General features: G+C 44.5%; 1 protein-coding gene across 1 annotated transcript in view; it reads right to left on the bottom strand.

Annotated features, from left to right (window-relative positions):
* Positions 1-10,841, bottom strand: part of LOC133389720 (uncharacterized) — a 91,646-nt gene extending 80,805 nt beyond the window's left edge. Inside the window, 2 exon segments of the mRNA XM_061637746.1 lie at positions 1,143-1,308; positions 10,564-10,841. Coding sequence (XP_061493730.1) covers positions 1,143-1,308; positions 10,564-10,734 — 337 coding nt within the window. The 5' untranslated portion in view covers positions 10,735-10,841.
* Between the last annotated feature and the right edge of the window lie 3,445 nt (positions 10,842-14,286).

The following is a 14,286-nucleotide window of genomic DNA, read 5'->3' as shown; positions in this document are numbered from 1 at the left end:
GGAGAAGAGAAAGTCAGCCAAGTGAAGGTGTTCTTGCAACCCTGTAATGGGAAAAACCACAAGGTGGAATTCTCCCTTCTCCCTGCACAACTTTTAAAGATACAAAAGACCTCTTGGTTGCCAGCAAGAACACCTGCACTTGGCTGACTTTCTCTTCTCCTAAAGATACAGGATCAGTCTCAGGGATTGAACCTGGCAATCCTCTCTGTGTGTGTATATACACACGCACACACTGTGTGGACTGGGTGCAACCTCTGAGATGATATTCTCTGCTGTGGGAGGAAGAGCTAGGGAGGGCTCATCCTGCCTTGCCGGGCTCAACCCTGCATTGTGCAGGGGATTGGACTTGATGGCCTTATAGGCACCTTCCAACTCTACAATTCTATGATTCTATGCAGTAGCCAAGCTACAACCTCTGAAAATAGCCCTTGGATGCTGGAATAGACCAGTGATGTCATCACCCACACTGTTGCATAGGAACACTGGTGCAACCCAACAGTTGGGTGAATTGCCTGGATCTATCAAGAAACCCATAGGAATTCCAATAGGTTTCACAAGAACTCTGTCTACAAATCCGTTTGTTAAAGCCCAACTCCCCCACCCCCACCCACCCTGCACCAACAGAAGAAGAGTTCTGCTGAATCTGGTCATACAGGCCAGCATCCTGTTCTCACAGTGGCCAACCAGATGCCTATGGGAAGCCCGTAAGCAGGATTTGAGCACAGTGGCACTCTCTCCACTTGTGATTCCCAGCAACTGGCATTCTGAGGCATACAGCATCCAATAGTGGAGATGGAACATAGCCACAAATGTGTCTAACCCTCTTACAAAGCCATTCAAGATGGTGCCTGTCATTACGCCTGGTGTGAGTGAAATCCATTGTTCCAATTTCGCACTGTGTGAAGTAGGCCTTTCTGTTGTCTGTCCTGAATCTGCCAACATTCGGCTTGATTGGAAGTTTCCAAGCACTAGTATTATGAGAGAGGGAGAATTCAGGGACATCCCATGAAGCTGAATTCCAGTCCCAGTTTGGAGAGCAAACCCTGCCTGATACTTAGATGCCACCATTGTGGTACCCTCTTTCCCAACCACTTTAAAAATGAGCCCCCACCCACCCTTAACACATCGGGAGTGAGAAATACCATCTTCACTGCCTGTTAGACCCTCAATGGAAGGTGAAATGGGTCGCTCTGCAAAATCCTCAGAGCGGTCAATCAGGGCCTCCTTCACAGCCTGGAAGCCGTTCAGCACGACCACAGGGATGCGTCCCAGCCAGAGGGTGTACATGTCTCCGTATATTGACGCCATCTGGAAAGACAAGAGGGGGATTCAGTCCAAACTCCCTCACTTGTTAAAAGACTCCCAGGGTATACCTTCGGGCAGAGGCACTAAGCAAGGGTATCCCCTTTTAGCCTCCCTATTTGCCCTCATTATTGAGTTATTGGGCAAAAATCAGATCCTGTAATTCAATTAAAGGCATGAGAGTTGAGGTGGGGGGGACAGGTGACCACAAGATCATCCTCTTTGGTGACAATCTTTTGAGGGTGTTGAGTGAACCGGGGAAGGCCGTAGCTCTACTGAAACAGACTTTACAGCCGTTCCACATTATGGCAGGGTTGGAAGCAAACTGCTCTAATTCAATTGTCATGCCCCAGAATCTCCCTACAGTGGAGTGGAATTAGTTGTTTTTTAATACAGGATTTTTGCCCTGCTTCTCTCTCTCTCTCTCTCTCTCTCTCTCTCTCTCTCTCTCTCTCTCTCTCTCTCTGTGTGTGTGTGTGTGTGTGTGTGTAAGTAATTGGGAGTGATCACCATTAAGGACCTGGGCCAGTTGGAAAAACGTAATTATGGCCATGTTCATTGTTTAGTAAGAAGAGAGTTAAGCTGGAGGCATTTGAATCTAAGTTGTTTGGGTCACATTGCAGCCATCAAAATGACCATTTTGCCTAAGTTCTTGCATCTCTTTCAGACCCTTCCTATCTTCATTTCTGATCAATGGTTCAACAGATGGCAACAGATTAGGGTGGGCAACTCAGTGCTGTATAGGCCTTGACAGAAGGATGGTCTGGGAATGCCCAATTTAAAATTCCGCTATGAAGCCTTCTAACTGAAGCAGCTAATTTACATCACCAGAGGCTCGAAGGTCGACCAGTGAGACTCTTTCGTACGAATAGGACCGTCTCCCCACTCTGCCAGCATGGATGTGGGGAAAGGGGAACCCTTATTCACATATGGTGGGAATGTGCTAGAGTAAACCAGTTCGGAATTTGGGTGTTTGAAATAGTTTCTGGTACAACTAGACAGCCTTTGATTCCAGACTCTGGGCTGCCATTGCTCTCCCCTGAAAGTGGACAGAATCCCTCAGTGCGTCATAAAAAACTAGTGTCACTGTTGTTGTCAGCTGCTCAGGGGAAGGTGGCCAGACAGTGGAAAGCAGCAGAAGGCCAAAGTGTGGGAAGTAGCTTTCTCGGAACACTTGACCCATCACAGTAGAGTCATAAAAAGTGCAGCTAAACCAGAGCTTGGAAAAGTTACTTTTTTGAACTACAACTCCCATCAGCCCCAGCCAGTATGGCCACTGGATTGGGCTGATGGGAGTTGTAGTTCAAAAAAGTAACTTTTCCAAGCTCTGAAAACACGACAAGTTCAATGCTGTATGGTTCCCATTTATCATCTTTATTAACAGAAGTGACAACTTTCCATCAGCTTCCAACAACCCACCCTGCTCTATGGAGGGGATATGTGCTGGAAAGCTAACTGTAGTATTGACTTGCAAATTGTATCTTCTGTAACTACCACTTATATCAAAGTTGTTTGTCTTGACAAAATTGATCTGTTTATGAGTTTCCAGGGAGCTGGCATGTGCTGTTGTTTTATAATGGTTTGAAGAAGTCAATAACATAAAAGCACGCATGAGACCCAGCTGTCTGAGGTGACCCAGGAAGGTGACAGCAGCCGGTGGTCAGGACTGAAGAGTAAGCGCTTGATGTCTTTTCCTGTGAAGATTTCAGTGTGAGCCATGTGTTCTGTATTACAGGGGACAGTCCTCTATTTTAAAGAACCCCAAATTTGAAGAGCTGCCTGGTTTAAAGATAACCTTAAGAAGAGGGAGCAGTTGCCCATCATTAGCATAGTGGCCACCTGGTCACAAGTAAGATTGTATTGTTTATATTATAGTTTTTTTTAATTTGTACATTTCTTTTAATGTAGACATATAGATTTAATGCAAATGTGTGCTCTCTTTTGCTTTTTTGTGATGTCAAGAAGGAAGGTAGAAGTCAGGGCCACAGCTTAACCAAAAATATAGAAACCCACCGGAGCTCAGGAACACCCCATTATGCAAACTGAGGCTGAACTGGAACAAGAAGGCTGGGCCTGTTATAGGGGCGGGGGAGGATTTTGATTCAGTTCACATTTAATGGCAAACTTACTTAATTTGCACTCTTTGAAACAATATGAGAACACAGCTCTCCTTCAAAATTGGATCTGTTTGAAATTTTGCAATGCAGTTTTCCAAGTAATGTGTATGCAAATGTATATTCCATATCTCCATAAAAATGCATATATTAGCAAACAAATACATGATGCAAATACATCAATGAGGAGGTACAGAGCATGCTTATCAAATGTGCAGACGATACAAAACTGGGGGGCACAGCTAATACCGTGGAAGACAGAAACAAAATTCAAAGGGACCTTGATAGGCTGGAGCAGTGGACTGAAAACAACAGAATGAAATTCAACAGGGATAAATGCAAAGTTCTACACTTAGGAAAAAGAAACCAAATGCAGAGTTATAAGATGGTGGATACTTGGCTCAGCAGCACGACGTCTGAGAAGGATCTTGGAATTGTCGTTGATCACAAGCTGAATATGAGCCAACAGTGCAATGTGGCTACAAAAAAGGCAAATGCTATATTAGACTGCATTAACAGAAGTATAGTTTCCAAATTGCGTGAAATATTAGTTCCCCTCTGTTCAGCACTGGTTAGGCCTCATCTTGAGTACTGCGTGCAGTTCTGGTCTCTGCACTTCAAGAAGAATGCAGACAAACTGGAACAGGTTCAGAGGAGGGCAACAAGGGTGATCAGAGGACTGGAAACAAAGTCCTATGAGGAGAGACTGAAAGAACTGTGCATGTTTAGCCTGGAGAAGAGAAGACTGAGGGGAGATATGATAGCACTCTTCAAGTACACAAAAAGTTGTCACACAGAGGAGGGCCAGGATCTCTTCTTGATCATCCCAGAGTGCAGGACATGGAATAATGGGCTCAAGTTGCAGGAAGTCAGGAAAAACATCCTAACTGTTAGAGCCATATGACAATGGAACCAATTGCCTAGTGGTAACGAGAGAGGAAGTTCTAAGCTTAATGGACAATATAAAAACTGACAAATCACTGGGCCCGGATGGCATCCACCCGAGAGTTCTCAAAGAACTCAAAGGTGAAATTGCTGATGTGCTAACTAAAATATGTAACTTGTCCCTTGGGTCCTCCTCCGTGCCTGAGGACTGGAAAGTGGCAAATGTAATGCCAATCTTCAAAAAGGGATCCAGAGGGGATCCCGGAAATTACAGGCCAGTTAGCTTAACTTCTGTCCCTGGAAAACTGGTAGAAAGTATTATTAAAGCTAGATTAACTAAGCACATAGAAGAAGAAGCCTTGCTGAAGCAGAGCCAGCATGGCTTCTGCAAGGGAAAGTCCTGTCTCAGTAACCTATTAGAATTCTTTGAGAGTGTCAACAAGCATATAGATAGAGGTGATCCAGTGGACATAGTGTACTTAGACTTTCAAAAAGCGTTTGACAAGGTACCTCACCAAAGGCTTCTGAGGAAGCTTAGCAGTCATGGAATAAGAGGAGAGGTCCTCTTGTGGATAAGAAATTGGTTAAGAAGCAGAAAGCAGAGAGTAGGAATAAACGGACAGTTCTCCCAATGGAGGGCTGTAGAAAGTGGAGTCCCTCAAGGATTGGTATTGGGACCTGTACTTTTCAACTTGTTCATTAATGACCTAGAATTAGGAGTGAGCAGTGAAGTGGCCAAGTTTGCTGACGACACTAAATTGTTCAGGGTTGTTAAAACAAAAAGGGATTGCGAAGAGCTCCAAAAAGATCACTCCAAACTGAGTGAATGGGCGGAAAAATGGCAAATGCAATTCAATATAAACAAGTGTAAAATTATGCATATTGGAGCAAAAAATTTCACATATACGCTCATGGGGTCTGAACTGGCGGTGACCGACCAGGAGAGAGACCTCGGGGTTGTGGTGGACAGCACGATGAAAATGTCGACCCAGTGTGCGGCAGTTGTGAAAAAGGCAAATTCCATGCTAGCAATAATTAGGAAAGGTATTGAAAATAAAACAGCCGATATCATAATGCCGTTGTATAAATCTATGGTGCGGCCGCATTTGGAATACTGTGTACAGTTCTGGTCGCCTCATCTCAGAAAGGATATTATAGAGTTGGAAAAGGTTCAGAAGAGGGCAACCAGAATGATCAAGGGGATGGAGCGACTCCCTTACGAGGAAAGGTTGCAGCATTTGGGGCTTTTTAGTTTAGAGAAAAGGCGGGTCAGAGGAGACATGATAGAAGTGTATAAAATTATGCATGGCATTGAGAAAGTGGATAGAGAAAAGTTTTTCTCCCTCTCTCATAATACTAGAACTCGTGGACATTCAAAGAAGCTGAATGTTGGAAGATTCAGGACAGACAAAAGGAAGTACTTCTTTACTCAGCGCATAGTTAAACTATGGAATTTGCTCCCACAAGATGCAGTAATGGCCACCAGCTTGGATGGCTTTAAAAGAAGATTAGACAAATTCATGGAGGACAGGGCTATCAATGGCTACTAGCCATGATGGCTGTGCTCTGCCACCCTAGTCAGAGGCAGCATGCTTCTGAAAACCAGTTGCCGGAAGCCTCAGGAGGGGAGAGTGTTCTTGCACTCGGGTCCTGCTTGCGGGCTTCCCCCAGGCACCTGGTTGGCCACTGTGAGAACAGGATGCTGGACTAGATGGGCCACTGGCCTGATCCAGCAGGCTCTTCTTATGTTCTTATGTTCTTATGCCTAGAGAAGTGGTGAGCTCTCCGGCACTGGAGGCATTCAAGAGGCAGCTGGACAGCCATCTGTCAGGAATGCTTTGATTTGGATTCCTGTATTGAGCAGGAGGTTGGACTTGATGGCCTTATAGGCCCCTTCCAACTCTTCTATTCTATGATTCTGTGACACAGCACAAGGTGAGCTGAATCAGGACCATAGTATGGGGGGTGAATTTGACCCTTTGTCCCCACTGCAGTCCCAGTTGCAATCACTGCTATTTCCAAATGGGGGGGGGACGACTCCCAACTGTAGGCGTAGAAGAACTGTCCATTACAGTTTTCTCAGTTTATTGGGTTTTTTTTCCAATCTTAAATTCAGTTCTCCACATCTCTGCAGCAATTTGTAATTAAAAAAAAAATCCTAATGAAAATTCATCAGCATTTTAGTGTGAATTCCTCCTAATAAACACATTTTGTATGGAGTTTTGAGGCATGTCCACATTTTTGCAATTTCCCCCAATACGATGCATTATTGTATGCTATTTATTTACATGGATATATTCATTTTTACACACACATTCCTCTAATATGTGCAGCTTTGAAAACATTGCTTGGTTGTAGAAGCACATTGCAAAATTCAGATAAGTTGGTTGTGTTTAAGTTCCCATATTCTTCAGGAAAGTGCCAATTTAAAAGATTTGCCTTTAAATGAAAACTGAATCAATTTTTTTCCCCCAACCCTAGTGGATACCAAGCAAAGGGGAGCAATTCTGATTGGGGCCATGGTGGGGGTAATGGATTCTGGCCAACTGGGTACTGGCACTGATCTTGCTTTTAAATATTCTTAAGTTCATTGACCTATAGTTTTTGAATTCACTGATCCCTGAAGGCAAACAAGGAATAAACAAACATCTGCAAGTGTTTTCAACGGCTTTGCAGTTTGCCCGGTTCATACCTCCATGTAAATATGCAGTAGTCATTCAGCCAATAATGGAAAAGGTTATCGGGCTGATTATTCCAGCTCCCTGAACAGATTTAATCCACATTCCTACAAGCATATGCATGCCATTAATCTGGATCACTTAATTGGTCAGTAATAAATAGAATGGCCAATCCACCCTTTAGGCCAGCCGTTCCCAACCAGTGTGCCTCCAGATGTTGTTGGACCACAATTCCCATCTTTCCTGACCATTGGCAATGCTTGCTGAGGCTGATGGGAGTTGTGGTCCAACAACATCTGGAGGCACACTGGTTGGGAAAGGTTGCTTTAGGCTGTGATTTTTCAAAAGCATGCAGAATAGATCTGTTGTTCTGAATGCATATTTATAAGACATTTTATACCTCCCAATAAAATGTATCATCATTTCACTGTTGGGATTAGCTGAGTATGCACTGACAGGGAGTCTTAAATACCTACCACTTAGACACTTATGGAGCAATCCTAACTATGGGAAGTCACTGTAATTTAAGCTGGCTTAAGTTAAGGCAGCATAAAGTACACCAGCTCCAAACTCCATTCAGAAGCAAGGCTACTACCGGCTGGGCCAGCCCAAGCCTGGCAGAGAGAAAACAAGCCTTTAAAACAGAGTTTAACTTACACCACTCCTTTTGCCAGTGTACGTTCTGATGAGTTGCCAGGACGTGAGACTGAGCTGAATAGAGTTATGAAACAGAGTAAATCCCCCCATCTTTTGAGGACGTATGTAGTTACAGTAGCTTATAATTATTGATAAGACAGTCCTTGAATATGCACGGGCCTCTCTAAGCTAGAGAAACACAATCAAAACGGCAGGTGGCATGCCCTCAGGGGCCGAATCCTGATCAGAGGATTCAGAGGATGAATTGGAGTGTGGAGAGAGTTTAACCCTCAGAACTAGCCCCAGTCTTCTGTTTCATCCGAGGTCTTGAAATTGCTGTCTCACAACCTTCTCAATCACCTTCCCTAAAAAGGGGTATTTGCAACCGGGCAATAGTTGTCGCAAACCAGTGGGTTCAGGGTGGGCTGTTTCAGCAGTGGTCAGATCACTGCCTAAGAACATAAGAAGAGCCTGCTGGATCAGGCCAGTGGCCCCCAGCATCCTGTTCTCACAGTGGCCAACCAGGTGCCTGGGGGAAGCCCGCAAGCAGGACCTGAGTGCAAGAACACTCTCCTCTCCTGAGGCTTCCGGAAACTGGTTTTCAGAAGCATGCTGCCTCTGACTAGGGTGGCAGAGCACAGCCATCATGGCTAGTAGCCATTGATAGCCCTCTCTTCCATTAATTTGTCTATTCTTCTTTTAAAGCCATCCAAGCTGGTGGCCATTACTGCATCTTATGGGAGCAAATTCCATAGTTTAACTATGCACTGAGTAAAGAAGTACTTCCTTTTGTCTGTCCTGAATCTTCCAACATTCAGCTTCTTTGAATGTCCACGAGTTCTAGTATTATGAGAGAGGGAGAAAAACTTTTCTCTATCCACTTTCTCAATGCCATGCGTGCCTCTTTCAGGGCAGCTGGAACCACTCCCTCCTGCAATGATGTGTTGACCAAACTCTGGATCCACTTGGTCAAGCCCCCTCAGCAAGCTTTAATGAGCCAAGAAGGGCAAAGGTTGAGAGGACTATGCTGGCTGCATCATCGTAATCACCTTGTCCACAGGCCACATCAACTGAAATTGATCCCAAGAAGTTGCAGCAGACATTACACTAGATACCTCACTTGGGAGTGTAGTAGATGAGGATGGGGCATCAAGATTGCTACTTTACCCTCAACTTTACCCTCAAATTCACAGTGGACCTCCAAATGCTGTAAAACTCCATTTACTGGAGTTGACATCAACAGACCCTGACAATATGAATGGCTACCTGAGGATGTGATGGTGGCAGAGAAATGGGACTTCTTCACCACCCTCACTGCCACACAGTAGGCACAGTTATGATGTTTTGCTCATGCCTGATCAGCCTCACAGCCCGCCTTTCACCACTTGCGCTCTACCCGTCATCCAGCCTGTTTCATTGCCCTTAGATCAGTGGTGTACCAAGGTGCAAACAGGACTCCACAGTGCTGGAGAGGGCACTCGGGGTCAACCATGTTAACAGCCCAATGCGTCTCTCTCTTTGTTCCACAGCATGACAAGGGCTTCAACAGAGTCACCTGCTCTGTCTACTGGAAACTCCCCTGGGGCATTCAGGAATCCAGTGGATATCTTAATCTGTCCACCACCCCTGCAGTGGAAGATTGGAGTTGTAAGTCTAAACTTCACCAGGAAGTGGTCTGACCATGACAGTGAGGTGGCACTCACCCCCCTCTCCAGACCACCCCTTCCTCCATCTGGAGCAAAAACCAAGTCAAGAGTGTGCCCTGTCCTATGTGTCAGACTGACAATTTGAGACAGTCCTATGGTTGTCATGGAGGCCATTAAGTCCTGAGCCTGAATGCTCAAGGCAGCCTCAGCATGGACTATCATTCTGGGTTCCTCCAATACCACAGCCAAGATGGCCTCTGCCAGCTTGGTCAGAGAAGCTGCTGGGCAGCAGGGTGGACGATACACCAGCAGCAACCCTAGTTTATTGTCTCCTTGGCCCTCATAGCCAGTTCGAAGAAAGAGTGGCTTCCTGGTGACAGAGATGGAAGTTCTGTAGACCACAGCAACTCCCCCCGTCCCTGCAGTCTGTGCTGGTGTTGCACTGAGAATCCAAGTGGGCAAAGCTGGGTCAGATCAACTCTTCCCAGCTCACCCACCCAGGTCTTGGTAATACACACCAGATTGACACCCTCATTCATGATCAACTCATGGGTGAGAGTGGTCTTATTGTGTACCAATCTGGCCTTAAACAACAGCACACACAGGTCAGTGGACACAGCAGAGGAGCAACCAGGAACCCATCCGTGGGAGGAATGCGAGGGAGGAACAAGGCGTAGATAGCCTTGCCTTCATCTTTCATAGTAGCCCATCACCTCCCCATGGCTAGACCTCCCTCTACCCATGATCACTAAAACTGGGGTGGCATCACCCACGTCCCTCCTTCCCAAGACTCCTCCTAAACACATAATATAAGCAACAACAGCTTCCCACCAACAAAACCTGCAAGAACCATTTATCCCAGAACTGGGAACAGCCAGACCCATTCAATACCTTTCACCTCATTCAGAGTAATAAACACTGTCATCATCTGTGTTGAGCCGGAATCAGTTCCACAGACAGCATTCTGCAAATATGCACTTTGGAACGCTCACCCTTCGGCCATACCAAAGGCTTGCTCTAGTATTTGCTTTAGACATCTTTTAAAGACCTGTTTATATGCCCAAGCATTCCAAACAATGGTTATTGACGCTGGACCCTGTATGTCCATTCTCATTTGTATTTTATCTGTTGTTATAACGACATGGAGATCAATAGCTTTACACCGTTGTTTTTATATATCGAGCTTTGTACGTTGCTTAGAGATTTCTCTTTCATATTATGCAGATTACAAATGTTCTGAAATAGATAAATGGTTCCCATAAGGGCTGGTTCAGGCAGTCCCACACAAAGGAGACATCATACCTTTAGCAGAGTTTCGTGGTGGATTTGAAAGTCAAGCATCCCCAGGTTACCGATGATGGGAAGTGGTGCTGGTCCGGGGGGGAGTTTGTGTCGGGCCTTTTGAACAGTCAGGAAATGCTTGATCAAGAGAAAGGCTAAAAGTCCCACGCAAAGGGGAACCACCGGGAACATCTTCCTCCTGAAGTCCCTCCGACGGAGCTCCGGTACCTGTGCCTTCTTGGCTTGTCCTTTGTTCTCTGCAGCCGTGCTCTTTGCTAGAGTGTGAGTGCCCACGTCCCACCCCTTTGATGGGTGCTTCAAAGATTAACCAGCCTTTGGAACAGAGCTGTGCAGATGCCAATGTTTTTGTGCTGGAGAATTTTGAGAGCCTCTCCTGGGTACCACCCTTCTCTGGTAACTTTGCTTCCCCTTCCCAAGGTCAGTTTTTCCCCACAACAGCAAGAAAGAAAGAAAGAAAGAAAGAAAGAAAGAAAGAAAGAAAGAAAGAAAGAAAGAAAGAAAGAAAGAAAGAAAGAAAGAAAGAAAGAAAGAAAGGCTGTGTACACACCATACGTTTAAAGCACATATCTTTCGCCAAAGAATCTTGAGAATTGTAGTTTTTTAAGGGTGCTGGGAATTGTAGCTCTGTGGGGGCTAAACTACAGTTCTCAGGATTCTGGGGGGTTATTATTATTATCATTATTATTATCATTATTTATTAGATATATTAGTTGCTTGATACCCAAAAGTCCCCAAGCGACTTACACAATGTTAAAACAAAAACAAATAAAACACACTATAAAAACATCACAATGAAGAACAACGAAAAAATAGCAAGAGCACCTCCACGCAGCTGCAGGAAGGTTTGGCAGCACATTAAAACAAAACATCATCTTAACCTGTCAAATGCCTGGGAGAAAAGGTACGTCTTTACCTGGCGCTGAAAAGATGTCAAGAAGGCTCCAGGCGGACCCCACTGGGGAGCATTTGCCACACTTGGGGAGCCACAACTGAAAAAGCCCTCTCCCTTGTCACCACTCTCCGAGCCTCCCCAAGAGGGGGGACCTGGAGAAGGGCCTCAGAGGAAGATCTAATGGTCTAGGCAGGTTCATATTGGGAGAAGCGTTCCAGATGATTTTGGGGTCCTGAGCCATAAAGAGTTTTATAGGTCAAAGATCAGCAGTTTGACTTGGAAGCATGCAATTGGAACAGGATAGATGTTGAACCCATCAACAATTGGGCAGCTGCATTCTGCACTAATTGAAGCATCTGAACTGTTTTCAGAGGCAGCCCCATGTAAAGCGCATTGCAATAATCCAGCCTTGAGGTTACCAGAGCACAGATTACCGTAGCCAGGTGATCCCTGTCCAGATAAGATGATGGAAGGCACTTTGTGCCACTGAGGCCACCTGTGCCTCAAGTGACAGCAGGGGATCCAGGAAAAAAACCCAAACTATGAACTCACTCCTTAGAGGGTGACCTCATCTACAGCAGGCCGCACACCACTCAGCCGGTCAGAGGAACCACCCACTGACAGCATCTCATAAGGTATACTTACTCGTGCTGTGTAGGTTCATATTGGGAGAAGCGTTCCAGATGATATTGGGGTCCTGAGCCATAAAGGGCTCCTGCTGGGAGCAAAACAATGCAACAAAATGCTGGATTTTTATGTTGGTTTTAAAATTCTTTTAAATTAAATTTTCACAAATTTAAATAGGACAAAATAGGACAAAACAGTAACAAGGAAAACTTGGGAGTAATAATCAGAAACCATCAGTAGATATTCCTCATAAGAGATGTTTAATACAGACCAAACAGGAAAGAAAAAATACATAAATGCATGTAAAGGACACAGGAAACCATATATGAAATCCTAATAGCGCGAGATGGTCTGACCAGAAAGGTAAATGGCTTTCCGGGGCACGTGAGATACAACCTGGGGATGTAAGGTAAGTTAAAAAAGGCCACCATGTAGTTTCAAATTTGTCAGATTTTAACCCCCTTCTAGTTAATCTACTACACTGCATTAATTTTTCTTGCAATGTGATTGTCCAAACTTTACACTCCCAACTATTTATGATAAAAACAGAACTGTGGTTCAAGTAATGAGCAATTTCAGTTTTGGCAGTTGCTAATAAGAAGAGTTTTCTGAGAAAGTTTCTGTTGATCTTCTGGAAAGATTGGCAATAAAGCTATACAAGGATTGGGTGGAATAATATGGCAGACAACAGAGAAAATTCCCTGAAACACATTAATCCAAAACGTTTGTACCACTGGGCAATCCCACCACATATGGAAGTACATGCCCACCTGCTGACAATCTCTCCAACAATGGTTAGACTGCCCAGGAGTGATTCTTGCCAGTTTCACAGGAGTAAAATGCCATCTAGATATAACTTTTAGGTTAAGATTTTATTTCAGTGGTAACCAAACTTTTATTATTTATTTATTTATTAGATTTATATCCTGCCCTTCCTCCAAGTAGGAGCCCATGGACCATTTGAAAATGTCTGAGGGTCTTGGTGGACTGTCAGGATCCCACCTCCTGCCACCACTTGTCAGGCCTCTTCCTGGTGGTCACCACCTTGTCACGGTCCCATCTCAAGGTCCTGCTCTCAAAACGATTCTCTCACCGGCTCTAGCAAAGATCTCACAAGATCCCAGTGCTAGGCAGCACCATCAGACACTCCCTATAAAACAATATTGCCTTGAGACTGTGCCTTAGTCTCCTCCTGGCTTATTGCTACTTTGTGTCTGGGTGCACTTGCTGGCCACAACCCCTCTGTATATTTGTGCCTATAAAGAATACAGCCCTGGGTTGCTCTGGATACCTGATGATGTTACACTATCTCTTCACCGCTGCCACCATTGATACTGTTTCCCAACCTTGGTATATGCCCTGCCCACCTTTCTGGTCTGTGTAAACCCAGCCAAGGATCAGGCGTTCTGGTAAACCAAGAAATATTTATTTATATACACAGGGAATAACAAGACTACTTAAAGGTATAGTCAGCAAGCATGTGGTTTCATAAGTTGCGTTACTCTTTATGTTTCTAGTCGTCAATAACCTGCCTCACTACCCACCTAATCCAATCCACCCCACAAAAGCCTCCCAAAATCAACCAACTCCACCAACCAACTTCTTCCCCCCCTCAACTGTCATCCTCTCATTTATACCTTCAGACCCTCAAACACTCAACCAATCATAATACAACACTCATCAACATTCCAACCCATGTACTCCCCCTTTCACTTAGTCCACTTACCTCATTTACTCTAATAAACCCGCACTTACCATATTTACAGTATTATATATACAGGGATATCACATGGACCACTTAGATGATTTTTCTGCCTGTTGTAGCAGGTGCTGTGCTAGATGATGTAGGATTTTTATTGGTTTTTTTTTAAAAAAAAGGTTTTATTTTTATATATATTATATTTTATTGCATTCCATAGAATTCAAATTGTAACACAATAAAATACAATATAAGAAACTAAAGAAGGAATATAAACATCCAATTAAAATCAACATGAGTATTTAATGTGATTGATGTGCTGTCTCCTGTCTTCAGCCACAAATCTGCAGACACACGCAGACAACCTAAATGAAGCTGGTGGTCCACGGGTGGTCCATGGACCATGTGTTGGGAACCCCTGATTTATTTATCTAGACTGACATCCTATCATATTATTTAGATGCACAAAAACTATTACGGAAAGGCAATTCTAAACATTTTATGG

This window comes from Rhineura floridana, chromosome 7 (assembly GCF_030035675.1).
Source record: "Rhineura floridana isolate rRhiFlo1 chromosome 7, rRhiFlo1.hap2, whole genome shotgun sequence".
In the NCBI taxonomy this organism is placed as follows: domain Eukaryota; kingdom Metazoa; phylum Chordata; class Lepidosauria; order Squamata; family Rhineuridae; genus Rhineura; species Rhineura floridana.
Note: the sequence above shows the minus strand (reverse complement) of the source record. Positions and strands in the feature narration are given on the sequence as shown.